Raw genomic sequence first — 27,633 nt, 5'->3', positions numbered from 1 at the left:
CCATTTACGTCATTCCTCTCAGAAACAGCTGTGAGCAGCATACGTCAGTCCTCATTCAGGCAAGGGCCTTAACGGGGAACATCCAGTTCTCAGTGGTATAACTTGATTCACCTGGATGTCTGGCAGTCCAAATTTTATAGAAGTTTCTTTAAAGGTATTATGCAGGTCTGCTCCTGGTTTCCCAGATTTTCTTCTTGTGAGTGCAAACAGAAATGGTGTTATCTTCCCCATGCCATTTTTCTGTGAAAATAAAGGAGTGCCAACAGTCCTTTTTTGCAGGCATTTTCAGCTGAGGATATGAGGAAATTCATTCACTTGCCTCACAGAAATGACCAAAAAAGAGAAGGAAAGGCCAGAGATGTTTGTCTAGTTGAAGGCAAGTAAAAATAGACAGCTCAGAAAGAAAAGGATAGCAAGGACCCCAGAAGTGCTTCACAGTATTTATCTTTGGACAGAAGAACAGAAAGGACCTTCAGCATCTCAGGGGAATGAAAGCTTGCAGATAATCTGCCCCAGATTCAGACACTTTTCAACACTGCTGCCTTCCTTCCTGGGTTTAGAGCAAGTCATGATAGGAATACTTTTCCTTTTATAGTTAAACTCCATCAGTGAAAAAAAATCCCTAACAATTCAACATGAATTTAGCTTTTCTGTTGCAAGATATTTCAGAACTTATTTAAAGATTAGCTGACATTTAGAGAGAAGACAACTTCACAGTTAAGAAATAGGATGCTATGGTTTTATATGCACACCAGATGAATCGTGGTGCTGTTCCACAGAACTTTTGTGGCCTTTGCTTATTCCATAGCATAAACAAGGCAACATTAAGCTAAGATCCTTTAAAATTTATTTATATGGAGAAGGTTTACTCCCCAGTGGGATTTTCTCTTGTTAACAATTCCACAAAAACACTGATGAATAAAGGTAAACGCAGGCTAAGGGCAGAAAAACTGAATTCAGAATATGAAATGCTTGTAGAGCAGCACAAAAACAATGTTAAGGGGAGGACTTCTATTAGGCTACAACACTGGGATATGGAATTATGTTTCTCCAAAGCTTAAGTGTTTCTCAATCAGGTCATGGTTAGTCTGAAAAATACATTTAGAGCTTAATGTAAGCACCAATAAGAAATTAAACTGATTTAATCTTAACCTTTGTTTTGTCTCAAAATAAGTTAAACTTCACTGTATCTCAGGCAAATGGACAAAAGCTTTTGCATCTACCAAGACCAATCAGTGTAAATATGTATGTTTGAAGTAGTGAGAACCAATTACACATAAACCTTTATTTGTCAACTGTATACCTATCAAATGGCCAAAAGAAAGGGTTCAGAATACAAAAATGCAGTCTGACAAGCTTTAAAAACAAAAAAGAAAAAAAAATGTAACGTAAACTCTTTAATATTTCTGCTCTATCTGGAAATTTTGTTTTCATGCTAGCTGTTTCAAAATATTTAAAACCAATGCATTTAAAAATGAAACTAAGATTTCAAATTAAAGAGTCTTGTTTTTTTAAATAATGTAAACTTTAAAAGTATGTTTTAAATATATTTAAATATATTTGATTAGATTTCGCCACCAATTTTGACGAAAAACCCTCAAAAAGTTTGTTGAGGGTTTTTGTACCATATATTTGAAATAGCTCTGCACATGGGATTTATCCTGCATTTCTGAGCATCTCTAAGCTCTGTGAACAGCAGAAATCTTATTATTTCCTTGGTAAGGAAGGAATTTCAAGATTATTTAAATGGGAAGGAGTAAAATCAATCCCTGTAAGTTATAGTTAGCATTTCACTGGAGAAGTTTTTCTGCAAATCTGGCACTTGCAGGCAATATGTCCATCCTCCAGCAACAGCAGCAATCATTTCACAGTCAGAGAACAATTTGCTGTTCTTGTAAATTCTGCTGTACATTATACACTGAAAATTAATGCTGCTATAAGTGTACAGAACATTGTTATTTTGTGGCTAAGCAGAACAAATAGCAACTATTACATCTACCACATTTAAAGAACGTGTAGATGTGGCACTTAGGGACATGGTTTAGCGGTAGGGTTGGCAGCGTTGGGTTAATGGTTGCACTTGATGATCTTAGAGGTCTTTTCCACCTTAAATGATGGCTACTTCCCCTCATTTCAACTGCAATGCACTGTGCCAGTTTATTCTCCTGAAGCCAGATTGCTTGACACTGCCAGGACTACTCTGTGCTGCACCCTTCATGCTGGGCTTGTACTTTGCCACTTGCTTTCTCTGCTGATGAACTGGGGCCCCACATCCCCACAGGGCCTTCTGCCTGTTTAGTCAAGGCAGTACCTGATAGTCATGAACACAGGGAAAATTCACCTGTCTACAAAGCAAACCTTAAACAGCTCTCCTATATGCCCTAGCTGATGAGTTTTGGAAAAACTTTCAAACAGTTACGACAGAGGACTGGTGGGCATTTTTGGTCTCGTACCTGCAAGGTGCAAAACAGAGAAGAAAGGACAAGGCCGGGAGTACTATTCAAGTACTCCATAAGTTGGCCGTATCCACAATGCTGTAACGTTACCCATTTTTATTTGTGCATGGAATTGCTAATTTTAATGAAAATATATCCTATCAATCATTATCACTAACTATTCCTAACTGGAAAGAAAATAAAAAGCCAAGCAGAATCCACAGCAGTAGCTCAGCACCAGCTTTCACAAGGACCATGGTGTCAGAACAAGGCCCAGTGTAACAGAACTTGTTACTAATAGCAAAACATATGGAGAGGTGAGCTGCCCTTGAAAAAACAAGGTAATAGCTCAGGCTGCTACAACATCTGCTTGTAGGAACTGCTTGAAATGAGGTCACATTAATTTTTTGACACACCACATACACAACACTTGAGCATGTCCTGAAACCAATGTTTTTCAATTTATATCTCTTTTCAAGTCAGGAATAGTTAAAGATACTGATTGATAGTATATATTTTAATTAAAACTAGCAATTTCATGCACAAATAAAAATGAATAATGTTATGGCGTTACGGACATGGTCAACTTAAAGATAACGTTTGTGACTTTAATCAGTATTTAAGAACTATGGCACTGATCCCAAGTTCTCATCCTCACCCAAAAGATTAAATATAAAAGTTTAAAAGACTATAAAATGTAAAAATTTTAGAGAGTTTCTATATACATTATTTTCTCCACTAAACTCAGGAAATACATTTGCACGCAAAGAAAGATATAAATGGTTGCAATTATTACTTCTAATTTCTAACAGAGACCAGAAGGGGACTGTTTAACTTTAAAATACATTATGCATTCCCATAAGACTACAAATTAAAAATAAATGACATAAATCAGGTGGGGAAGATAACAAGCTGATGGAAGAGCAGTCAGAGAAGGAAGACAGGGTAAAACTGAAGTAACAGAGTAATTTAGAATGACTAAATGCAAAATATATCAGAGAAATTTCTTTACAGAAACTAAGTTGAGTAATTTCTTATAGACGATACAGAAGTAAGAACACAAGTGGGATCTGAATAAAGAAGCAGACAGGAGCCTTATAACATTGCTATTTGTAATTTAGAGTAAAGCTTATTCCACTAACAGTATTGCTTGCATAACAGATCAAAATATGTGTTCAATATTTTCGAAATTTAGCAAGCAAATATACAATTTTAAAATGAAATTTGACAGCTACATATATGCACTCTGGTGCCCTTTCGTATGAAAAGATGAACATCACTTTGCTGAGAGTGAAATGTGAATTATGTGCAATGTAAATTATGCTCCTTGGAAACAAGCCATGACTATTCAGGTTATACAGCAGGTTGTGATTGATACAGTGAGGTGACATTATCACCTTTTTCCTTCTTCTGCTTCAAGTAGCTGAGCAGAAAAGACATTCCTGATTTCTTGGGAGAGGATTAGTAAGTAGGAATCTCTAGAAGGTCTGTTCTTTGGCTGAAGCTGGTACACAGGGAGAAGGAAGACAACCTTTCTGCACTACAAAGGCTCTTCTATGATGATAAAGATTTTTCAAAAGTGCCTCTCTCAGTAACTCACAGGGAAGCAGCCACAGGTGCAACACTGTGTTGGTAGAGGGGTGAGACAAGCTCTCAGAGCAGGTGACTTCTGAGAGAGCATCTCATGGAAATGCATCTGCCCATGTCTTAAAGGCTGCTGTCCATGTCCAGGTCACAGCACAAATGATGCCAGAAACACCTCTGGGGAAAGAGGGACAGACTGATTGTGTGGGGAAAAAAAATGGAGTTTGGGGGCCAGCAGAAACTGGCAGGACACCCAGCAGCCTGGATGAAGTCAGGACATGCTGGGTATGGCTGGAAAGAGCCACAGATGGCAGGGAGCCAGGGAGAAAAATGCCTCCTACTCCTTGGGTTAAAAAAGTTATCTTAATTATATAGGTCCTCTGCTGTTGGAAGAAATGGTGTTTTTCAGGGTGTCACTGTAGGACCTATTGAAAATAAGAAGCTCTCCATATTATGATGTTCTGCACATTTTGAAGATGGATTTAGAGCAGTAAGAAGCATTTCTAATAGTCCATAAACTATTAACAAAACAAACACTGTTGACTGCTCCTAATATGTCGTTCCTCTGTTTCGTTGTTTCTTTTTACTTTCTCACACTGCTGCCTTTCCACCACAGCACAGTACACCACCTCTGACACACTGAAATGACATTTTTCAGCAAATTCCTGTTTCTACTCCATTCTTTTCCTTTGTAAAGATAAGAGCAAAACAAAGCCCAAACTATAAATAAAAACGTGGACCATATAATTATGTTCTTAATGTAATTTCCTTTCATACAGGAATAAAATCCTGGACTTAGAGGCAACTATCTGAAACATGAAACGTAGCAGTAGTTCTACAGAGCTCAAGAATATTACCATAATGATACCTTTAGGACAAAGCAAAAGAAAATATTGCATTTAATAGAAATTGCTAGGATAATGCACTTACTTGTAATGAATGAATGGAATTTTTATTTCTTGGTGTCGAGACTTGGAACATTCTTCCTTCCTTGCGGTAACTTCAGTTTTTTAATAAGAAAAGTCGAATAGGACATGAAGTGGTTGAAGGAAGACAGTTTCAGAAACAGTACTGGCTAATTTATTTGGGAACATTGGGTCAGAACTGATTCAAAGGGATATTTTCCACCATTGGAATAACTTAATGACATGGTTCTAAGCACTTCAGGTTCTTTATTGTCCACAAATTGGACTAGTGTACTATTTTAGATTAGGTTTTGAGACACCATATACTCCTAAGTACTGGCTTGAGGCCTTCATTACAAATGGACCAAAATTTTACTACAGTAAGTTACCCTTACAAAATGTCTTTGATAAAATGCCAACAAAGAATGATTTAGCATCTTGGCCCTATATTTTGATTACAATCAATTGAAGTCACTCAGGACTATCACTGACCTTAATGGCAGCTTAAAGATACTATTTTATATAAGAGGCACTAGCTATCAGTCAAACTTTGAGACTTCACAAAGTTATTTATGTGGCATATGGTGTTGATGCTGGCAGATACTTTTCCAACAACTATTTGTACATTAGTTTCTGTGGGTCACTGTGGACTGCTGGAAGAATGACAAGCTTACATCTAACTTCATATACTAGTACCTACTAAAAGAAGCCACAGAAAACTCCTTCTATTTGTACCTGAGCCTCCCCAGCAGGTATGAGAGACCTACAGAGTATATTGGCAGTGATGAAATGCAGGAAGACCAACCTTCCTCGATCAAAGTTGCTGCAGAGAGAAATCACAGCTCCAAAAGCAGCAGTATGAAAATGAATTCTCACCTATTTATAGAAAAACCCCAGAACAACCAAACCATACTAAATAGTCTCATTGGTGAGAAGTAGATACATTGGCATCGTTCTTAAATATTATTGGTGCTCAGCTAAATGTATCCTCCCTAATCATGTTAGCACTTCTTAACATTCAAGAGGATTAATTTTTTCCCACTGAGACTTGTGAAGCATTATCTACAGAAGATCATATTAGAAGGGACAGGACTGAATTTAATGCACCGGATTTGAAGTAATTTACAGAACTCATTAAAATTCCAAAGATGTAAAATGGGTATTCCGTGGTGGGCTTCTGCGAATCTGGAGAACTGATTCCCACCCCTCATGGGAATACTTTAAGCACAAAGGAAATTCTGCAGTTAGAAACAGAAAAGCTCCATGACCTAAATGAAAAATCTGCTTTGTAAATTGAAATATATCATTAATTTGTGTTTTTCAACTGAAGTTCCTTAAATACAATCCAAGTGAGTATGGGAAAGCAGAAGAGACAGCTACATTTTATTTCAGTTGTATGCATGGGAATCTCAACTGGAGTAGTAACTTTAAACAACTGTGGTGACAGCAAGGCAGGGTTAGGACAATAATGTGAAAGGACAGAAAAATAATTTTTTTCTCTTCTCCAGGACAACTTAGGCAATTCTTTTTTCTCACAGTTTTTCACAATGCTTTCTTTACTGTGTAACCCATAAATGTTGTTAACGCACTAGCAAAGTTTTAATGGGAAATATTATCTTTTATTAGACCAGTACAAAGAACTGGAAAAAACAGTTGCTGTTCTGGGCTGGCTATTCAGAAGAACTCGACAAAGAAAGCCCTTCCTATTTTCTTTACCTACATCTCTTGATCAAATAGCAAACATCATCTATCCACACAGATCTTGACTATATACAAAGACCATCACAGCTATAACTAAAAAGGCAATTTATTTCAAGGACATCCAAACTTTGCCCATATCCAGCCTTTACTCCTGTTTTCAGAGGTGCCTCCCATATGTGCCACAGGTTTTGTCACCCACCCTGACAGAGAAGGTGGTTCAAAATAGTATGCCTCATGTTTTGATTTATAACATAGGAGCTGTACCTCTTTATAAAAGAAAGATGGCATTGCATTACACTGATGAACTTTTAATTCTGTATCAATGACTACAGAACCCAAGAGGCTCTGCAGGGAAAAGGAATGTGCCATGCCTATAAGAGGGAAATGTAGATATGGACTGAGGCACATAGCACATGCTGAATCAAATAAATGTATGAAGACAGGTACAAAGAGAAACAATGACTGTCCTGTACCATCTCAGCCCTGTTACAGGCTTATTTATCTCCAGAGGTCTGCTCTTCTTTCTGAATTTTTAGACATGCTCCTGTTGGCTTCCTGCAGTTTGGCTGCTCTCTCCAATTTTTGAATGAAAATTCAGTCTTGAGTTGAAAGTTCAAGGAAATTAGCTTTAACATCACAAAAGAAGAAAACCAGAGCTGAACTGTTTGAGACAGGCTCAAGATAGTGTTCAGTGACCCACAAATCCCCTTTTAACTACATAGGCATTACACTAGTTTGTGTGAACACTGGATAGAGTTTGGTATAAGACATATAAAAGTAAATAGTGAAAGAATTGGCATTATAATCCAAAATCATCATCAAAAAGACAAAACTAGTCAGATTTAGTTGAGATGCAAGCTCCTTGTAGTAGTTTAACTCAAAAAAAAAAGGCATTCAGTAACACAGGAGTACAATAGTAAAATAAAAAAATTGAAAAGAGAAATTAGGAAGGAATCAGGAATTGTAGGGTTGTAGGGAATGGTGAACTATAGTCTAAAACCAAGAGATAAAAACTGCCAATAAAGGGATTAAAGAAGGCAAGACATCCTCAGATCTTGGAGAAGATTATTTCAGTATCTGATTTATAACTAGATTGACAGTCTCTTGTGGAGACTTCATGAGACAAACTGTTATTAAACCATTTCAGTTCCATATTCCAAGTCTCCTGGAAATATTGGGTTGGGTTTCTGAAGTCACTGTGTGTGTACATAAGCATGGGTGTATCACATGTAGCACTCTGAGTCCAAATCTTGATTTAGGTATCCAGGTAAGGTGGTAAGCAGTAAAAATTACTGGCAGAATATATTGTAATGGAAGGCAAGGACACTGTATTCATTTATATAAAGTGACTCATAAAAATGTGCCAACTGAAAAATAAATGGTCTATGAAATTAAAATAAGATTTAAGATCCCGATGACTACATTCAATTGTAAAGAGCAGCTAAAATTTGTTAACAGTTAAAACATGACAATAGTGGTATCTTGATGTCCCCATGAGTGTGTAGCTGCATGGTCTCAAGTACAGACAAAGGAAGAGATGAAATTCCATAATAAATGTTAAATGGCAATGATTAAAAAAATTACTGACTCCTTTTATCAGCCAAAGAGTTGACCTTTGTTACCTGTTTTCACCACTTACCCAATGGTTTCACAGCATTTTGGTGTGGCACATCAGTAAGAAAGACCTACATCAACAGTTCAGGCCCTTGTTCAGAACTTCAGACCACAAACTCACCTGCTCCTGGGTCATCTTCTGCAGCTCTTTCTCCCAAGCTGCCTGGTCATCATCCAGGTGGTAGGAAGCAGGTGGGGTGAGTCCACGCAGAATCAGGGGGTCACGGTCATGGCAGAGGGCTATCAGATGTCCAATGTACAACTTCAACTTGCTGCGATTCTGATCAAGTTCTAAGAGGGGCTGAATTATCTGAAATAAGAGAACAGACACAGTGAGGAACAGTCTGAGACCCAAGCAGCGGTGAAGGGAAAGATCAGTGTCTAAGTTACAATCTTGTTCATCTTCACACTGGAAGAAACCTGAACATCCCCCTTCCCCCTATACTCTTAGCCCTTAACCTACCAACCAGCCAGCTGAAGCAGAAAAAAAACAAGGACCCTGGGGAAGGGGTGTGGTGATGACAGCTGTGTGATTAGTACAGGAAACAACAATTATAGGGGTGAAAAATGAAACGATATTAAATCGAATGCATTACTGATTATCCAACAGTGTTTTAGTCAACCACTTCACCAAAAAATAACTCTTCTGATAAAGAGTGGCAGTCCACAACCGATGCAATGGCAATATAGATTTTTAGCTAGTTTTGCCAACAAATATTTAATTGTAAATTAAGTATGCAATAAACATGATCTAAACAGAGTAATTTCAAATTGTGCCAAGAAACTGGATAGCAACATATCTTCACCAGAAGGTTAAAATATAACTTTTAATAGTCTTTTATATAGTTAAAATATAGTCTTCTGTAGTTTTGAAAAGGCAACGACTTTTATAATGCAAGCCAGATTCTATACAATAGACTAAAAAACTAAAATCAAAGGACTTTATTAAAGTACTATTTTATTTCACTATACTTTACCCAATCTGAATCTAATCCTTATTCCTCAATGCAATCCAAACTGGAGTCATCCAGTTCCCATAAAAAGTATCCAAAGAACCCTTTTTCATCTTTTCACAAAAACACAGAGCTCAAGTGCATAAATACATACTGGGCATCCTTTGCTATGACCTCCCACAAGAATACTGCTTCACATTGTTACAGATGCTTGTGGGCATATATTCAAAAACGTAGTAAAACAAAACTCCAAGGTTTAAAACTGATGAAAAATTAAGAAGAACTGGGCTTAGTGCCTCCCTTCCATAAAACGAGGTGCTGAAGCTACAGGCACTGATGTACATGGGCAAGGAGAGCTGGAAAGCCTTGCCAAAGTACTGGCAACTTCTCTTTGTGTTCCCAGGCAGAGGCTGCACCTGCTGTTTGTTAGTGGGTTGGGGATATCTTTCCAATAGGACACCTCTGACCCTGCTAATGAATAAGGAGTGAGATAATCTCTGAGTCAACAGAAACAGGGTGCTGGCATTACTTTCAACAGAGACCCTGGCTTTGACCCCTTTTAATAAGGTTGTCAGGGCTCACTTATTTAGATTCCAACACTGTTCTACATGGATTAATTTCTGTAGAGTCTGAGGATCTGGGAGGCATGGCTAAGCAGCTGACTAATGTCAAGCTCCTTGTTCTGCTGAGCTTAGCTCTGCTCAGGAGCCTACACCAGAACATGTGGGTGCCAGTGACTACCAAAAGCCACAGGGCAGCCATGGTAGAGGAGACAGGCAAGAAACCCTCAGAGAGAATGACCTCACGTGCTTTATTAAAAACCCTAGTGCTACCTGCAGCCTTGGGGCAACCTCTGTTTGCAGATACAAACACACACATCAAAATAATGGCTTGTTATATGAGGATGGGATGAGTGGACAGCAAGGTGGATTGAGAACTGGCTGAACAGCAGATGCCAAAGGGCTGTGATCAGTGGCACAGTTGGAGGCCTGCCACTAACGGTGTCCACCAAGGCTCAGTACTAGTCCCAGCATCTAAACTATTCATCAGTGATTTGGATGAAGGGGCAGATGCCTCTTCAGCAAGTTCACTGATCACACAAAGCTGGAAGGAGTGGCCAATACCCCAGAGGGCTGTGCAGCCCTTCAGAAGGACCTCAACAGGCTAGAGAGGTGGGCAGAGAACTGTCTAAAATTCAGCAAAGGCAGGGTCCTGCACCTGGGGAAGAGTTACCCCATCCACCAGCACAGGCTGAGGGCTGACCTGCTTGAAAGCAGCAGCTGGAGGTCCTGCTGGACAATCAGCTGTCCATGAGCCAGCAGTGTGTCCTTATGGCCAAGAAGGCCAAGGGTATCCTGGGTGCATTAGGAAGAGCATTGCCAGTAGGTTGAGGGAGGTGATCCTGCCCCTCTAGTCACCCCTAGTGAGGCCACATCTGGAGTGCTCTGTCCAGTTCTGGCTCCTCAGTACAAGAGACATATGGAGCTCCTGGGGCAGATCCAGCAGAGAGCTACAAAACTGATTAAGGGACTGGAGCATCCCTCTAACAAGAAAAGGCTGAGGGAGCTGGGCCTGTTCAGAAGAAACAACTGAGAGGAGACCTCATCAGTGTCTATCACTATCTGAAGGGAGGGTGTCAAGATGCTGGACCCAGCTTCTGCTTGGTGGTGCCAAGTAATAGGACAAGAGGCAACAGGCAAAAAGTGATGCACAGGAAGTTCCATCTGAACAGGAGGAAGAACTTCCTTATTGTGCAAGTGACCATGCACTGGAACAGATTGCCCAGAGAGGCTGTGGAGTCTCCCTCAACTGGATATTCCAGAACCTGTGCCATGTGCTCTGGGATGACCCTGCTTGAGCAGGGAGGTTGGACCAGATGACCCACTGTGGTCCCTTCCAGCCTGACCCATTCTGTGGTTCAGTGACTGCAAATTGCAGCAGGCAGAATACTCTGCTCTCCTGTACACAGGGCAATATAAAGGGATATTTTAATAGTGTCAACACAGTTACATTTCACTTCCATTCCCCAGCAAAACTGTATTTAGCCAATTATATCCATCAGTTTTGGTTATTTACTGAATTTGCACTATTAACCCTAATTTCTTATTTGTTATGAAGATTATGATCTGAACGTGTACTGACTGTGCAGATGAAAACCAGTGATGTTTCTAATTGAACTAATGTCTTTCCTATCTTTCTTACTATCTGATTTGCCCACAGAGGGTAGAGTGATGGAATATCACATCTTAAAAAACTAGTTTTCTATAGAATGAAAATGTGCAAAAGCAGTAGTCAACATCTAATAACTAGCTGTCCCATCAATGTAGTAGCTGCTTTGTACTCTTTTTAGATACCACAATCTATTGAATATCCATCAGATGTGCAGATTCCAGTCTGAAAAGAATCCGACCCGCCAACCTTTCTGGTCATTCTTTGTGAACAGAAACCCTCGCTGATAAAAAGAAAGCAGACCTATCTAGCAAGTAAGGATGGAAGATTTTCATAAAACAGTTGCATCTGATCACTCAGAAATAAATCCCCTTTCGAAACACATTCCTCCTGTACCCTTCCCCCTTACCTCAAGCTGGAAACAGGCCAAATGAGGCGTGTGAAAGTTCTTAACTAGCAGCCTTCCCAAAGCTGTTCACAGAGCAATCATTCCTCTCACTTGGGATCCATTAAACACTGTCAGTCAAGTAGGAAGTGCCCTTATATCTGCGTTCCTGCCGTATCTAATATGAACTAGCCACTTAGCAAGAGGCACTGTGCTTCCCACACAGCAGAGCTGCCACTGCCTTATCTCAAGAGGGTGTAAGAGCATTTGCTAAGTGGAAAAGCAGGGCAGTGCTGGATTCATAAACCACATCGCGTTCTCATGATCTGCTCAGAGCTGTAGCGCTTTCTAGGAAAGCAATGGGTAAACAGACCAAACCCAGGAATATCTTCTAAAGCGGCCCTGATTCATTAATTGCCCTGATAGGTTTAGGCCATCCTCATCAATGCATGGAATGAAGTCTGCTTAATGTACCCTCAAGTTCAGAATATTGCTAATGGCCAGCTAAGTCTGACAGTCTGTTTCACTAAAAAAGGCAATCACTACAGCTCTGAGGGAGAAACATGAAATGCCTGACAAATCTCTGATACAAACCCAAGCCATCTCAGCCAACTAATAAAGACATTTGGGAACATACTCCAAAACACATTCAACTTGGAAACAACATATTTTTTTTTTTTTAAATTTTGTAGATTTTTAAAAAATCTTTGAGCATGAGAAATGGCAACCTAACTGCAGTTTTACAACTCATTGGGGCAGAAAAGCTTTAGAATGAAAATATACTGCTTATTCAGAGGTAGACCTGCTGTTGTTGTACAATGGTCAGCTGAAATACGGGTAACTGCATTTAAAAGTTTTTTCATGCTAAGTCTCTGCATATAAATATGTATATACACACTGTACAGATAAGAAGAGGTACTTGTAACTGAACATAGCTGGAGAGACCTATCTAAATGTTTGGTCACTTTGACAGTGAAAAATGAATACACCTCTCTCCCATACAGAGACTGTGGTGTCCAAAAGTTTGGCTGAGCAGTGTCTATCCTAAATATACAAAACCACACAGGTGGTTACATGAAAAAGGAAACCAGTGAATGGGTGGTATAAGTGCAGCACTGTTGATAGGACAGAAACGTGATACCGACTATCCAAATCATCTGCAGAATAAAGTATGGGTTTAATCAATGTGTAATTCACCACAACCACCAGCTTTAAATTATGGGTTCTCCAGGCAGAAGGGTTAATGACCTGCTCACCTTTCTCTCTGCTAACATTCCATTCTTCTCTGAAGGAAGCAACCACTTTTCTTTTGCAGAACCAAGTAATTAACTGTACTAATTTGAGAGAATACCTTCTAAATTTCTACTTAACAAAAAATCTGCAGCTCCCATTTTGAGTAAAGTCTTATAGGCACCTCTAAAAGCCTGTCTGTTTTCACAGCTACATCAGTTGACCTTGTAAAAGTTATCTCCTTACACAGTTTGCCTTAGTCATCAGAATCACGCATAAATGTGCATGTTGTTTGTGGATCAACATCAGTAATCTTTTTCTTACAGATACATGCCTGAGATTTCTCTGAGAAAGCAAAAAAGAAGGAGAAAATAACATCTTCTTGACATAGCAATGGCAATATAAGTTTCCATATGTACATTTGGCACTGGCAGGACTGCTGTCATACTCCCCTATTAGCCTGACTACCCTGCTTGCCCTTAGAGTGTATGTACTCTGCATGTATATACTCACTAAAGGGCAGTGATGCAGACAAGTAGTTTTTTTTTTTGCAATCAAAAATTTCAGTATCTTTTTCTTAACTTACCCATTTATCTATAAATATTTTAGAAAAAAAATCCCTGTAAAAACAGCTATATCAGGAAGAAAATAAAATAAAACAGACAAGTAATCTCAGGTGTCAAAGTAAACAACACAAGGTCAAAATGATGGTGGTTTTGTATCGGGAGTGTTACCAAGAAGATGGAGTGAATCTGAAAGTTTCCAAGGAATTTATTTGAGAAACAACTTAGCTTGCTAGCCTGCTCTATAGACTACAAGTTCACATTGTAGATTCTGCAAAGGCACAAATAAATATGGAACTCTGAAAAAAATCCAATCGGAAACCCAAAATGTCACCAAACATCTCCTCAGAACTTCAGACTGAACATAACACATATACTTGGAAAACAAGTTAAATGGAGGTAGCCCTTTATCTCCTCTCAATCACATCTTTCATGTGAGTGTGGAAAACTATTTTCAAATTTTGTTACACACAGATGCAACTACGCTACCCAATAAAACCTGCTTCCCAAACTACCATTACATAAGAGAAGATGGGCACAAAAACTGTGTAGGCAACTTTTTTTTTCTAAAAAGAAATTATTCCAAGAGGACCTGACAAATTTAACAAAAGATGGAATGCATCATAGTGGATCCCCAGATACCTCCTTGTATCTGGGTTTTATTATAGATATTGCCAGACAAGAAAATTTTGCCTGTATAGATAAATATCTCACATTGGGAGATATGGAAATAAACTAAAGATACCGAGTGACACAGTCTGGAAGTATTTGCATGGCAAATGGAATCAGGCCTTCTTGCTCAGACCATTTGTGTTTATTTGGCAACAAACACGAGGGCTCAACTACAATAATCTTGTAACCATTGAACGCAATGGAGTTTTATGAGGCATGAATTTGGCTCAGAATGTGCAAAGCTTTCCCGAATTCAGAGCAATTTATCACTGATGTCTTCCCTTCATTATTTTAAATGGAAACAGAAGAAAGTTCTCAAAAAGACACATCCTGACCTCAGTTCAGTTCAGCTCAGTTCACTGATGCACAGAGATACTTGGTTTCTTCAGAAGACCACAACACAAAAGAGCAGGGACAGGCTTAATTTTCTTTAGATTTGTTTTAAAGACAAAAAAAAGAAAGATTGAAACCTAACTTTCGTAATTTTTTCCTCATAAACCAAAACAAAACAACATACGTGAGCAGCTGAAAGAGATTCTGGCTATTTTGACAGAGCTGTCTTGCTCAGTTCCTTTCTGACAGAATCAATTAGGAAATCATTTTTATATAGCAAATTATTTTAGAAATTTTTATACACCATGAACAAATCCCATGGATTAATGATTTCCAGAGTTCACCCTCTTCACCTTGGGAAAAATCCAGACCAGAAAAAAAGAACAGAGAAAACACAAACCAGGGAAAGTAGTTTTCTCATTAGTTCCCTCTGTTTGAATAAAATCTTTTCCCCATCATGTAGGTGAAGCAAAGAATTGCAGTGGGTTGGTAGGATTCCTAAAGCACTGAAAATGAGCAAGTACTTCTAAAATATTTTTATACATAACAAATCTAGAAGTGCTTTTTCATGACACTGGCAACTTTTGCTTACATGGGCTGTGGAGCAAATGCTTGCGGGGAGCCACGTGAGGAATAGCAGGGACTACTGTAGATGAACATTCAGGAACGAGGTACCTCAGCAGAGCTGAAGGGGGTGTCTGCATACACCTTGAATTTTACTTGTTTCGTCAATCCCTGACTTTCAAAAGCAGAAGAATTTGCCCAAACTCTTACTCCTGGATATAACTAACTGCACTGCGCACACCTCGCATCTCTTTCTTCTCTAACAGCCCATAGTCCTCTTCCCCAGCTGAGACACAGGAGAGGAATCTGTGGCTTAAATACAAGATGAGATCAGAACATACAAACTGAAATGCTGTTTTATTTCTCTAAGTTTTCTTTTGCCTTCAGAATCTCTTTGGAATCCAGAAGCTTAGTTCTGGAGTGAAACAGGATGACCTAAGAGAACCTAAAATCTTCAATATATTAAAATCTCCTTCATTTGAGCATTTTGTTCCTGTAAGTTATGTTAGTTACCAGGTTAAAATTTGGGAGAGTAAATTAAATTCTATAGAAAGTCAGACTTATGATACTGACAAGAGAAAAAAAAGTATTCCCACAACAAGTACAAATAGTTTAATAACCATTTGCAGCTTGTACATGACACTGTGGATTTAAATAACATTCTCCTGATCAAACTTCTGCAAGTGTAGTTAGGCAAGTTTTGATTTCACAGAATCCATTAGATTTTATGTTGATTCCTTCTCTACAAGCACGTAGCAGCTTGAGAATAAGTAAGAACAACCTGTTTATATTTTTAATCCATTCAAGCTTTCTAGCACTTGTTATCCATGCAACAGTGAACGAGAAAGCAAACACATTTCTTGCTGTGCTGTATTTTGTCTATTGCTTATTCCTATTACAAAGGATAAAAGGAAACAGTGGCTAACATGCTTTTGTTTGAAAGCAGACACATGCACTGGGAGACTGTGTCCATGGGAATGCTTATGTATCAGGGACTATGTTCTTCTGTCTCCCTGTGTCTGTTCCATTGCTAATGGAAAACAGAAGGTATTTCTTAAGTAGTCTACCAGAGAACACAATCAGTGCTTTTCCTGTTCAGATGAACTATAACCTCCCTGTCTGCAGGTGATAGGAATCTTGGTCTTGTCATTCCCTAACACTGGGTCTTCATCCTGCTGTTGCAGCTCCCCACCTGATAAAAGATACTTTCAAAGCAAAGTCACATGAAGCCACCAAACACCTGGTTTATCTGTCTTTAGGAGTTCTTTTTAGAGTTGTTTGCTCTACATTCAAATGCAAAATCCCACAAATAAACACACAGGCACACACACATATTTAGATAAGTTCTTATCTAAAAGTTACATTAAACGATCAGATGTAGCTGGACTGCCTGTGGTGAGCCTACTATGAGTTGGAACTGTAAATCCTGACATCTCCATCATTTATTATAAACTTTACCAGCCAGGAAAATATAGCGTCTGGATTGGCTACTTGCCCCTATAAATTTTTATTTTAGGCACATTTCTCTGGAGCTTATTTTCATAGTTAATATGTTGGAAAGCAGGTTTGGGCTTGATTCTTTTTCTAATATTCTTCATCTCCCCTCTCCCTCAGTTTCTTTTCTCCTAACTGACAACTAACAGGGCCTGGCTGCAGCTATTCCTCTTCTGTCTCTATCCTGTCCATGAGTGCCAGGGCTCAGCTTCCCTCTCCTTCATGTCACCAGCAGTGTATTCATAGTTTGTAGAAGCTTCTGACCTTGCATGATTGCATTCTGGGGTATGGATGAGCACTGCAAGAAATCTAAATGGTAAAGTAATTGGGAGATAGTACAGACTATCACACAAGATGCAAGCAATAACTCTCCTGGAAGTGGCCAGAAACAATAATGTCTGAGTGCAGAATTCCTACTTGCTAAAAAGACCAAGCCACTCGTAGGAGATCATATTCAGCTGCAAATCAAAAGAGAAAATAAGACACAGACCTGGCATAATCTCATTTGGCAGAAATGAATGATGGCCTTTTTGCAATTGTTTTGCTGAAAAGCACAAATCTGTACAAAAAGAAACCAGCCATCTGTTTTGAATGTTTTAGAATGTATCTATTTGTGTTCTTCTTTGATCTGTAAGAATAATACGAAGACAGTGATACAGTCCAGCTACACCTCTGTTGTGAGTGCTTAATTCATCCCAGAGCTGCAGATTACAAAATTCCATCTGGAAATCTTAGTCTTATCATTCTGGGATCAGAAAGAAGATGAACAGTGTATCAAGATCAGTTCTTTTGTGTTCATAGATATTAAATTCTTGGACAGAGAATACATTCTTCTAAGAGAAATTAGTTATTAAATAGCAAAATAATAGCAGCAGAATTGTTCCCCAGAAGAGTGAAAGGACCAGGAGCAGATGTTGACATCATCTTAAGGACAGCATTCTTCTCTAGGCTGGCCCATCCCAGTCTAACAGTATTTACTGGGTAAAAGATGTCATGCCAATATGGGTATAAAGGAAGAGAAAAGTTGGAAAGGCACGGTTTCCAAAACGGAATGGTAAAAGATTAATCATAAAGCAAAATATTAAGCATTACTTCAGTTGTTCACTCCACCATGACAAGATTGTTACACTAAAGTGAACAGGTCACTACAAAAGGCTCTCCTCTAAGCAGAATTACTACAACCAAAGAAGAAAAAGGTCATTCTCTGAAAAATGGCAAAGTTTGAAAAGGCTTGAAAAGCACAGATAACTGTACGATAGCTAAAGCAGGATTTTGAACTGCACTTCTCAGAGCAGCAACTGGCAATCCATGAACTCTTTGTGTCTCCTTGCCTGAACTTGATGGCACAGGAGACTTTCAGTTTCATGACTAATGATGATGCCCACATAAGCAGAGGTCCAGAAAAGCAGGGATGGAAATGAGGTCCTGTGATTAACTGGAACAACTGTATTCAAAATGCTGCTCTTGCAAGGATTAATTAGTTACATCACCTTATTTGAGCGCATCCTGTTAGGGCTCCTACTATAGGGTTCCCCATCTGAAAAATAGAAGTGAGGAGCCCTGGCTTGTCACCAGGATGACAAAACAAATCAGGCATCCTAACTCTCAGTAAGGACAAGTGATAATGTTTAAGTAAAGTAAGATTATTTCACATAGCTGCCTTAAAATTTTGCACAGGGTATGTTTCTAAGGCACTTTCACAATGCTTTTACACATCTGGATGAAGAACTGTAATGAACATATTATACCATTATTACACACTACACAATTAGTCTGTAGATTTTTAGAGAGGGGAATAAATGACCCTTCAGATGACAAAAGATCACAATAAAGAACAAGAGACAGTGGTCTAAAGAGCTTTGTTCAGCGTGCTGGAACGGCAGCTCCTTGAAATGTTTAACATATGGGTTATTTTCCCTTTTTTTGGGGAGGGAAAAGGATCTTGGAAGGAAAAAAAAAGAAAGCATTAATAAAGTCAAATACAAATCTAACATAATTTTGGGAAAAAATTCAACATGAGGTATTAGAATCACTATCATATCACTTTAACAAGACTATTTCAGAATATTGTGCAATAATAGTACCTAGCACTTATATAGCACTTCTCCCAAGCCAACTTCCACTTCTACAAAAACTTTAGTTCATTTTACAATTAGAGAATTTGAGACAGGAAGAAAGAGAACAAGTGAGTGGTTGGAGATGATGCCAGGAAAGAATTTATCTTCTGAACTGTGGTCTAGTACTGTGTCCAGTAAATTACACTGTAATACGAACCAGGCACGAAAGCTTGGTGGTTTTGACCATTCTGCATGATCTAACAATTAAAAAGACCATATTGAAAATAAATTTATTCAAAAGGCTTATGAGGTCACAGTGTAATAAATGACAATACTGAGAACCTAAAAAGTATGACAGTGGGATGAGCAATTCTCTACATGCTGCAAGCATAACATGTGTCTCGTGGAGAAAAGATCACATTTATGTAGTGAATGAATGCCTGTGTAATCATTTGAACATGGAACTCACCATGAAAAAGATATTTACTTTGCTAAAAGAAATCAGTATATGAATCCAAGCATCAAATAATGTAGAAAAAAAAAGCAATGTTCTTCTCAAACGTCCCAAAGCATAGACATTTTCAGTGCTGTAGTGATCAAAACGAAAAATTCATGGGGTTTAACAACTGTGGCAAAGGTTAAATTAAGTCCTGAGATGTCCTGCCCTTACTGGTATTATTTCTATCCCTCTTACTCTCCCATCATAGTAGTTACAGTTCTTCATGCTGCTACCTGTCACTTATTTCTGCCACTTTCCTCTAAATCTGTTTGAACAGCCACGTATGCTGGCTGACTGGGTGTCCACTCACTGTGTATTTCCTTTCAGCTGTAAAATGGAGTAAGAAATACCTCCTACACAACAGAAAGGAAATTGTGAATGCTCCTTCTGGGCATTCCTAGGGGTGAGACAACACTGCTCTGCAGATACAAGTTGGAAACACATGGCTTACACAACCCTGAGCATTCAGTTGGGTTTTGCATACGTCTACTAGTATCAGCTTCTCTGTGAGATTTAACTGTTTCTATCATTCTTATAGGAATCCTGTTTAACACCCTTGTTCTAAAAAATGCAACATAGGAATGTCATTCAAGCTCTATTACCCTTTAAAAATCCCAAATGGCTATTTAGAATTAAACTGGTTTTGCAAACAATATATTCATTAATTATGTCCTTCAGACGCTCTTGATTAAAAACTATAGTTAAAAAATTCAAACTGAATTTGTTAAACTTTCTTCATATTGATGGCTTTCCCTCTATTTCAGTTTTTAGATTTAGATGACTTATCTACAGAAAAACTCTCAGCAAACTCAAATTACAACATTAAAAATGTAGCCCGTGGTAGACAACATATAGTTGTAATCTGGTGATGGTGCAAATTATAATTTACACTGATTTTGACAAAGAGTGTAGGAAATTTACTCGAATTGACTGTTTTTTTCAGGTCTTAAAAATGAGTCAAATATTTTCCTGTAATGACTTACTCCCTCTTTCCACCTCTGAAATCTTAAGAGAACTCTCAAATTCTGCTGGTATCTTCAGTGCTCAACCCACAATACCTACTCCTTCTGTGTTAAAATTTGTCGAACTCAAGTATTAAAGAAAAATGTCACCAAGAAGAGGCTTTTTGTCTTGCAATATTTTTACGGTAATAGGAACTTGCCAATATCTTCATCATCTTGAAATATCCCTATTTTTAGGCACTCCAGTTCCACACTAGCTCTTTGACCATTCCACTGTTACTCTAATAAGCATAATATTAATTTTCAGATTTTGTTCCTGGAATTCAAGAAAAACCAAATGCTTTGCTCTTTAGCAGGAGTATCAGTGACTTCAGGACTTGTTCACAGCTGTTAATAAAAAATGCTTCCACAGAGTAAGTTCAAAAAGCTTGTCTAATGACAGCATCTACTAGGATTCAACCCTTACTGCAAGCTAGAGCCATGGAAGATGGGAAGAAAAATACAACAGCATGCATACTTAACACCACACATGTGGTATGTATAAATTACATACCAGGATTAAACTCTCAGTTCTCAGGATTTCAGTTTTGCTCTTCCTCTGTTCCTGCTCTTAGCACTTCAATTCTGTCCTTGTTTTTCCCTGGGCCCTTCAATTTGATTGATCTTTCACTCTTCCAACTGTTTGTTGTGACCCTGTGCCCCCTACACCCATTCAACAAGAGTGGCCCTCCTTATTTCTGATGGGCAGGGGTGAATCAAGCAGATCTCTGAACCACACCCACACTTTCTCCCATCGTAGGTAGCACAGCTGTGCTTCACAAGAAAACCAGATGAACTGAGACATTTATGTATGGAAGCTTTGCTTCTCCTTCCCCCATATGGCACAGGCATGGTACAGATTTACAAAGGAGATACATGTGCATACACACATACCCTTTTGCATGTATGAGACCTCATAAAGTGTAAATTCATATTATTCTCAATAACAGTGAGTAATAACTATGTAAGATATTGGCCAGACCATTTTAGCAATTGAGAAAGACAAAGGAGCATCCTCATGTGAAATCACACTGGAACACGCTTGGGTATAGAGGAGGATAGAGCTCCATCTGGGGAATAAAAGGAGTCATAAGAAATTCACACAGCAAGGAAACGAGCCTAGAGAAAAAGGCTAGGAAAGACTATTTCAGGATGAAAGATGGTATTTACATCGAATTATAAACTGAAATATAAGCTACCAATCTCTGGAACTACAGGAAAGGTGCATATGTTTAGGAACAGTGCTCCATTTCAGGGGAGCTCTATCTGATAATGCTGTCATGTACACAACTGGCATAATTAAATATTAAATTCAGTCAATTCTGGAATGCTGGAGGGGAAAAGCCTTAAACCCTAAAACATAAAAATAAAATAATGTAGTTTGCTACTGTACACAGTTTCCTCGTCTCCATTTCATCTTCAGTATTGACCAGAGGTGATTTCATCCACAGACTTAAAGGAACTCTAAAAAATAAACTTATTGCCAAGTGTTTTGCTATTAGTTACTTTTTTATCATTGTAATATGTAAATTTAATTTAACACATGGAAGTTAGGGACTCTGTAACTTACATTACCTTAGCTTTTACAAAGAGAATAAGGACTTTTTTTTTCAATGCACATGGAATATCATGGTACTCTGTTGGGAATTAATGGCTTGGGACGCATCAATCACCTTTATACTTTCCCTGTTGATGTATGCAAGACAATCTTGAGGCTGACAAGTTTCTCAGATGAGATGCATGTAAGGCAAGGATGCTGGCTGACTCATTATTTTGACTAGGATACTCTGTAACATGCTTTCCTGAGGAAAATGCCTCCAAGTAGAGAGATAAGCTGTATTTAATGTCACCCACCCATTAATTCAGTAAACTAATAGAAACCATATTCTTAGCACATTTGCATTCATAAATGTACCAACAGGTGGGAGAGGAAAAGAGAAAGATCTTTCTATCAGTGTTTTCTTCACAAACTCCATGTTTGCTCTAGAAGGAAAATCAGAATTATTCCTACCTTCATAGTGAGTGTCCTCTTCCTTTTCATTCATTTACTTACCTGATCTTTCCTGTTTAATTGCTGTGCTTCAGCTGATCTTTACAAGCATTACCTCTAAAACTTTTAACAACATACACTAACACAACCATTGCAAGAGTGGTGATTCAAAAAGAATGTGAAATCAACAGCGAGTGTAAATTAATGAAGCATTTTATCAATTTTTTCCACTAAAGAGATTTTCTCAGTTGAAACCCCAAGGCATGAAATTCAAGTTTGACACTGTCATAGTTGGATTAAATTTTTCAGATGGTTGACTTGAAAAAAGGGATTTGATCTATACAGTCAGACAGACATGTAAGTCTGTAGTTAATTGAGCAAGTGTGAAGAGATAAGAGTGCCTTATTCTTTCATGAATGTTTTACAAATCTAACATAAAGGAAAAAATTTTCCAAAATGCAAGAGTCCAAGATTTCCACAGAAATTTTCAGAGGTTTTCTTCCAAGTAACTAGTAGGAAAATATCATATTGTGCGAAAAAATGTGAAATATTTTTTCTTGAAAGTATAAGTGAAGAAAGAAAAAGTTTCATATAAATTTTTAAAATACTGTTATTGCATTTTAGTCCTTTAAAATACTTTAAGTACTTCAGAGAAATGTATTCTGCTTTAAAACTAATACTCCAAGGCATAAATGAATCCTATGTACGGTAGCCTAATAATGGGTATTGGACTTTTAAGCTCTGTATCAAGGCTCCTGGTCAGTGAAGGATGTTTTCCTTGCTAGAGAACAGGCGTGAGGAGAAGGGCTCTGTCCTGTGTACTGCCCTCTCTTCTGGAAATGGGAGTTGTCATGGGGACAATTTGACAGCAGAAAAGAGAAAATTGTGAATGTTGACATAGAGAAACAAAATGTACTTTTAAATGAAAAACAGCTACCAACTTCTCCCCCATTGTTTTGAAAGAATGAGGGAGATGGAAAGGAGAGAGGAAGGTTAAGGGGATATTCCTCTTTGCCTTCAAATTTATAGACAATTTATATTCGTAGTCCATATCAAGAATCATCTGTTGTGAGCTGATAAATATCTGTGACTGGTTAGGTCAGCATGCATGGCAGCAATCTCAGCCACAGATCTTAACATGCTTAAAACCTTCAGGAGGAACATTATCTTCAGGAGGAACATTATCTTCAGGAGGAACATTATCTGGTTTACAAACCAGAATCGAAAAAGCATACATAGATTTGGCTACAGTGCAAACTGCTTTGAAAAAGAATCCGACTGAAAACATTTCCTCCATGAAGTCAATGATAAATGATATGAGAGACATTTCCTGTTCTCTCGTCCGCATTAAGAGTTTGCTTTGCACAGAAACTCAATTACATGCCCTGGAAAGTTCTCCCCCCAACATCGTGAAACAATGATATGGTGATTAGAAGAGGAAAATCACAAACTACACATAAACACACGAGAAACACCCTCATGCAGAGACTGTCCAAGCAAGGGGGAAGGAGCACAGCCAGGTTTCACAAAGCACACGGGAGCGAGATGTGGGAGCGACTGTCAGAAACTTTTCTATTGGCAAGAGAAGTTGATTCTCACCGTTCTGAACAAAATGGCTGAACTAAGAGCATCTGACTGGTTATGCCCAAATACCCTCCTCCTCATCCTAGAGGTGCAGAGGTGGCAATGGGAGGAAAGCCCCAGAGCAGCATGGGAATGAAATAAAGAGTTGGTTAGTATTTAAAGCACATAGGTAAGTACAAATAGTAGTACAAAGCATTTAATTCCTTATGCAATATTCTGAGCTACCTTGAGGTACAGCTTTCTTTGCTTTCTTGTAGGCTTTGTCAGCTTTTGAAATGCCCCTATGCAAAGGGAAAGTGCAATCAGACCCTCCTCCCACTTCCTCTCCTCCCTATTTGCCCTCCCCTGCAAGGTCTTTGCAAGAATTTCCGTAAATGTTTAAATTTTCTCTTTTACATTTTATCTTTTCATTTCATCTGTGAATGCTATGCTGCATTCATTTGCAAGCATGTAATACAGTTACATTCTGGACATGGCTTCAGCTGTCTAACATTCACATCAAATTAAGATTAAGGAATCTATTTAATTTGCAGTATTAGCAATTTCCCTCTCCTGAAAAAGGTAACACTAACATTTTCCAAAAACACTGCAAAAAATTCAAGCCAGTTGAGGAAGGTATTAAATCAAGATGCAAAAGAAAGCTGCTTTGAAAATGAGAATTTTTCTGTTTGTTTCTTTGTATACACTCATTGTCTTCTGATGCAGACATCAAAGGAGATTTTTAAAAACCTATTTTCTGCAGGGTGAATATGCAATTGGTTTTTGTCATTTTCTTCTTGTACCTTACCCATGATTTCTGTGTATCACTAGGTTGGCGCTTAAAGGTCTAGACTGAGATGCCTCCCTTCAGACCTCAACAATGTCTAGATGAGTCAGAGGGCAAAGAGGAGCACCAAACATGCCTTCACTTCATTAAGGCAGTGATTAATGATCACTAATATTTTAATTAAACCAGAATGGATGAGATTACGACACGGGATATGTAATTACGTTGGCATTTTCTGTGCTACCCAAGGGATGGTTAATCTCTCTGATAGTTATCACGCACATGGCTGTGCTTTGTAAATGACACAGGAGGCTCCTCACTGCTTTGGAGATGGTAAATTGATTTTCCTTCAGTTCACGGCCCATTGAGTTTGTGAGGGAGCAGTCTGTGCTCATTTGGCACCGAGGCCGGGATTTCCTCATGGGAAATGAAGGGAACTGCTCATATACAATCCATAGATCAGAAAGCTGATCCTGGAGCATGATTTCCTGCTACTGAAGACAAGAAACAGTCCTGGACACTCCACACACTCAAGCAGTAAACCTGAGCTACTAAAATCTGAGTATGTCAGACAGGACTCGAGTTTCGTGTTTTAAGAAAGTAATGTTTTTCTCCTCCCTTTCAGTGTGCTCCCTCTTCTCCACCCACTTAATAACAGGTTGGTACTGGGAGCTGTTTGTTCACATTTCAGGAGTTTTCAACAAAGGCAACACGACAGCAACATCTATTTCTGCTTCATAACTGCGCTCCAGAATACTATTTTTGTTCCAAGGTACTGCAAGCGGGTCAGGGAAAACTACATATGACTCAAAATAATCAGCCCTCATAGTAAAAATGATCTTAAAAACAAAAGAAGAGAGACACATTACCTGGTCAGGGGAGGGCTTGTGGTTGGTTTGGTTGGAATGGGATGAGGATTTGAGGTGGTCATCCTCATAGTTGTCAGCCATTAGCTTCATACGGTTCTGAGTCTATTAAAAAAAAAACCAAAAAGAAAGAATCTCAGTCTACCTTCTGATGTGATCACAGGGACTAAAGGGAACAGCGTATTTATACTATTCTGCATATCCAAAATCCATAAAGGGAAAAATATAAGACACATGCATAAAACATCAGTTGAATTACTGTAGAGAATTTGTAAAAACTGGGAGACACGTTACACACAGTTCACTTTGAGGCTAAATTAGTTTTGCAATTTAATGGCTTATCTGACTTGTGCCTACTAAAACTTGTGTTGTACAAGAAATTAATTTCTTCTAATATATTCTTGGGATTAAGGTTCAAACATAACAGTTTGGAGAACAATTCAATGAAAACATGAGTTAGATGTCCCTAAATCAGTTAAAAAGAAAATCCACCAAAAACCCATGAAGTAATCAGTTTAAAAAGAAAAGTAAACAAGCTGAAAATAGGCCATTACTTAGAGAAGTCTATTCAGTTTCAACATGCAATTCAGTTTTCAATTGATATATCAAAGAGCAGAAAATTCTGAGACTGGCCAGTAAAATGTGAATTATACAAAATCCATCCTGTGAGAAAATTACAAAGTTAATAAATAAATCTTTGGGAAGAAAAAGTGACACAATGAAGATTTATAAATTAAAACCGGAACACAGTCAAGTAAAGAATTAGCAAAATGTGAAACAAGTTTCTTAAGTTTTCTTCAACTTCTTGGAAGATTTCAAGTTCCACAAGATACATAATTTTTAAAAACACACAATATGAAATAAATTGTGTAAGAATAAATGGAATGCTTTACCTTAACAATACCATCCTAGGTAAGCAATTGCAACGAACATGAAAATATACTACATGGTTGTGTCTGCAAAGGAGAGTGTTAGTGAGATAAAGCCCTTTTAACATACTATCCTGAAATGAGGTCCCCAAGCACCTATAAACACACCCCCACAGAAATAAGGAAAGAAATGCACCTGGAAAATGTCCCACTTCCCCAGTAGGTCTTACAAAGGCCATTCAGGCAGCAGTGATACTCTGTGAGTAGCCTAGAGGGGACTATGGAAGAGCTGGGTGAGGGTCTTGCAAAGCAAAGAGCTGCTTCCCTTCACGTTAGCTGGGTGCCAGTGCCACTGGGAAATCACACCTGAAGGAGACCCAAAATGGAGTGACAGCACTTCTCAGAGGGCAGACAAAGCCCCATTTTGAGCTTTGTGAAATCCTTGTATTCCAAGGAAATAAAAAGGCTAGCCAGACCTATGTTAGAGATGATACACAGTAAATTATCTACAGCTAGACATATGAAATCATCAGACACGCACTAAAATTAAATGTCTTAAAATGAAAGCTCAAGCCTCACAGTAAAAATGCCAACTGTTGATTCAATCCCTTTGTAACTCCATGGTTTCTCACTGAAAAATCTAATTTTAATGAGCATCTCGAGGCTAGAGAATGCAGATTCTACTTGACTCTATTCAGCGAATCTGGATTTGATTTTATTTTGGATTAATTTAACAAAAGCTAATAGTAAATTGAGCTTAAGCAATAAGCAATTTAATCATGCAAAATTTTTATATTGTTTGCTCTGCTTTGTCAAACAAGTTTTGAATTCCAAGTCTGACTCATCATTCATAAATCACTACTTGAAACATGCTACATTAATCCTTAAACAATCAGTTTATTGTAAAGGCACTTTCTTCATATTTATTATTTTATTATATTTAAGGTTGTCTCTTCAACAGTTTCTTCTTTGCAATGAGAAGAACTGATTTTAAATGAATTCACATTTCTTTGGAAATTTTTGGTTTTGATAATAAATAATAAATCCTTACATGACTTTCAGCATGTGTGTGGAAAAAAATCTATTGAAAACCAGATGTTCAGCAGAATGTTAGTACAGCACATTAACTTTCCTGAGAGAAAAAGTAGCTCTTCCCAGAGAGAGGCAGCATGTTTTATGGTATTGCGTGAAAAAAGCCCTATGTTAGCTCATACAGGAAGAGAAAAATATAAAGAACATAAAGACCTAAATATTTCAAAGAATCACAGAATGGGTCAGGTTTGAAGGGACCACAGTGGGTCATTTGGTCCAACCTCCCTGCTCAGGCTGGGTCATCCTAGAGCACAGGGCACAGGATTGCATCCAGATGGTTCTAGAATATCTCCAATGAGGGAGACTC

The 27,633-nt window shown here is 38.3% G+C and overlaps 1 protein-coding gene across 14 annotated transcripts in view; it reads right to left on the bottom strand.

The window, feature by feature from the left end:
• The window catches only part of ERC1 (ELKS/RAB6-interacting/CAST family member 1), a 289,340-nt gene that overhangs the window by 8,467 nt on the left and 253,240 nt on the right, over positions 1–27,633 (bottom strand). For 9 of the 14 annotated variants that reach the window (XM_032687654.1, XM_032687661.1, XM_032687656.1 and 6 more), the window contains 2 exons: positions 25,369–25,470; positions 8,361–8,549 (listed from right to left, as the gene is read on the bottom strand). In XM_032687654.1, the coding sequence (XP_032543545.1) occupies positions 8,361–8,549; positions 25,369–25,470 (291 nt within the window). Of the gene's footprint in view, positions 1–8,360; positions 8,550–23,748; positions 23,816–25,368; positions 25,471–27,633 lie in introns of those variants that run through there. The other 5 variants (XR_004357059.1, XR_004357060.1, XR_004357061.1 and 2 more) reach the window with 2 other exon arrangements.

The sequence above is a fragment of the Chiroxiphia lanceolata genome, chromosome 5, assembly GCF_009829145.1.
Source record: "Chiroxiphia lanceolata isolate bChiLan1 chromosome 5, bChiLan1.pri, whole genome shotgun sequence".
In the NCBI taxonomy this organism is placed as follows: Eukaryota; Metazoa; Chordata; class Aves; order Passeriformes; family Pipridae; genus Chiroxiphia; species Chiroxiphia lanceolata.
Note: the sequence above shows the minus strand (reverse complement) of the source record. Positions and strands in the feature narration are given on the sequence as shown.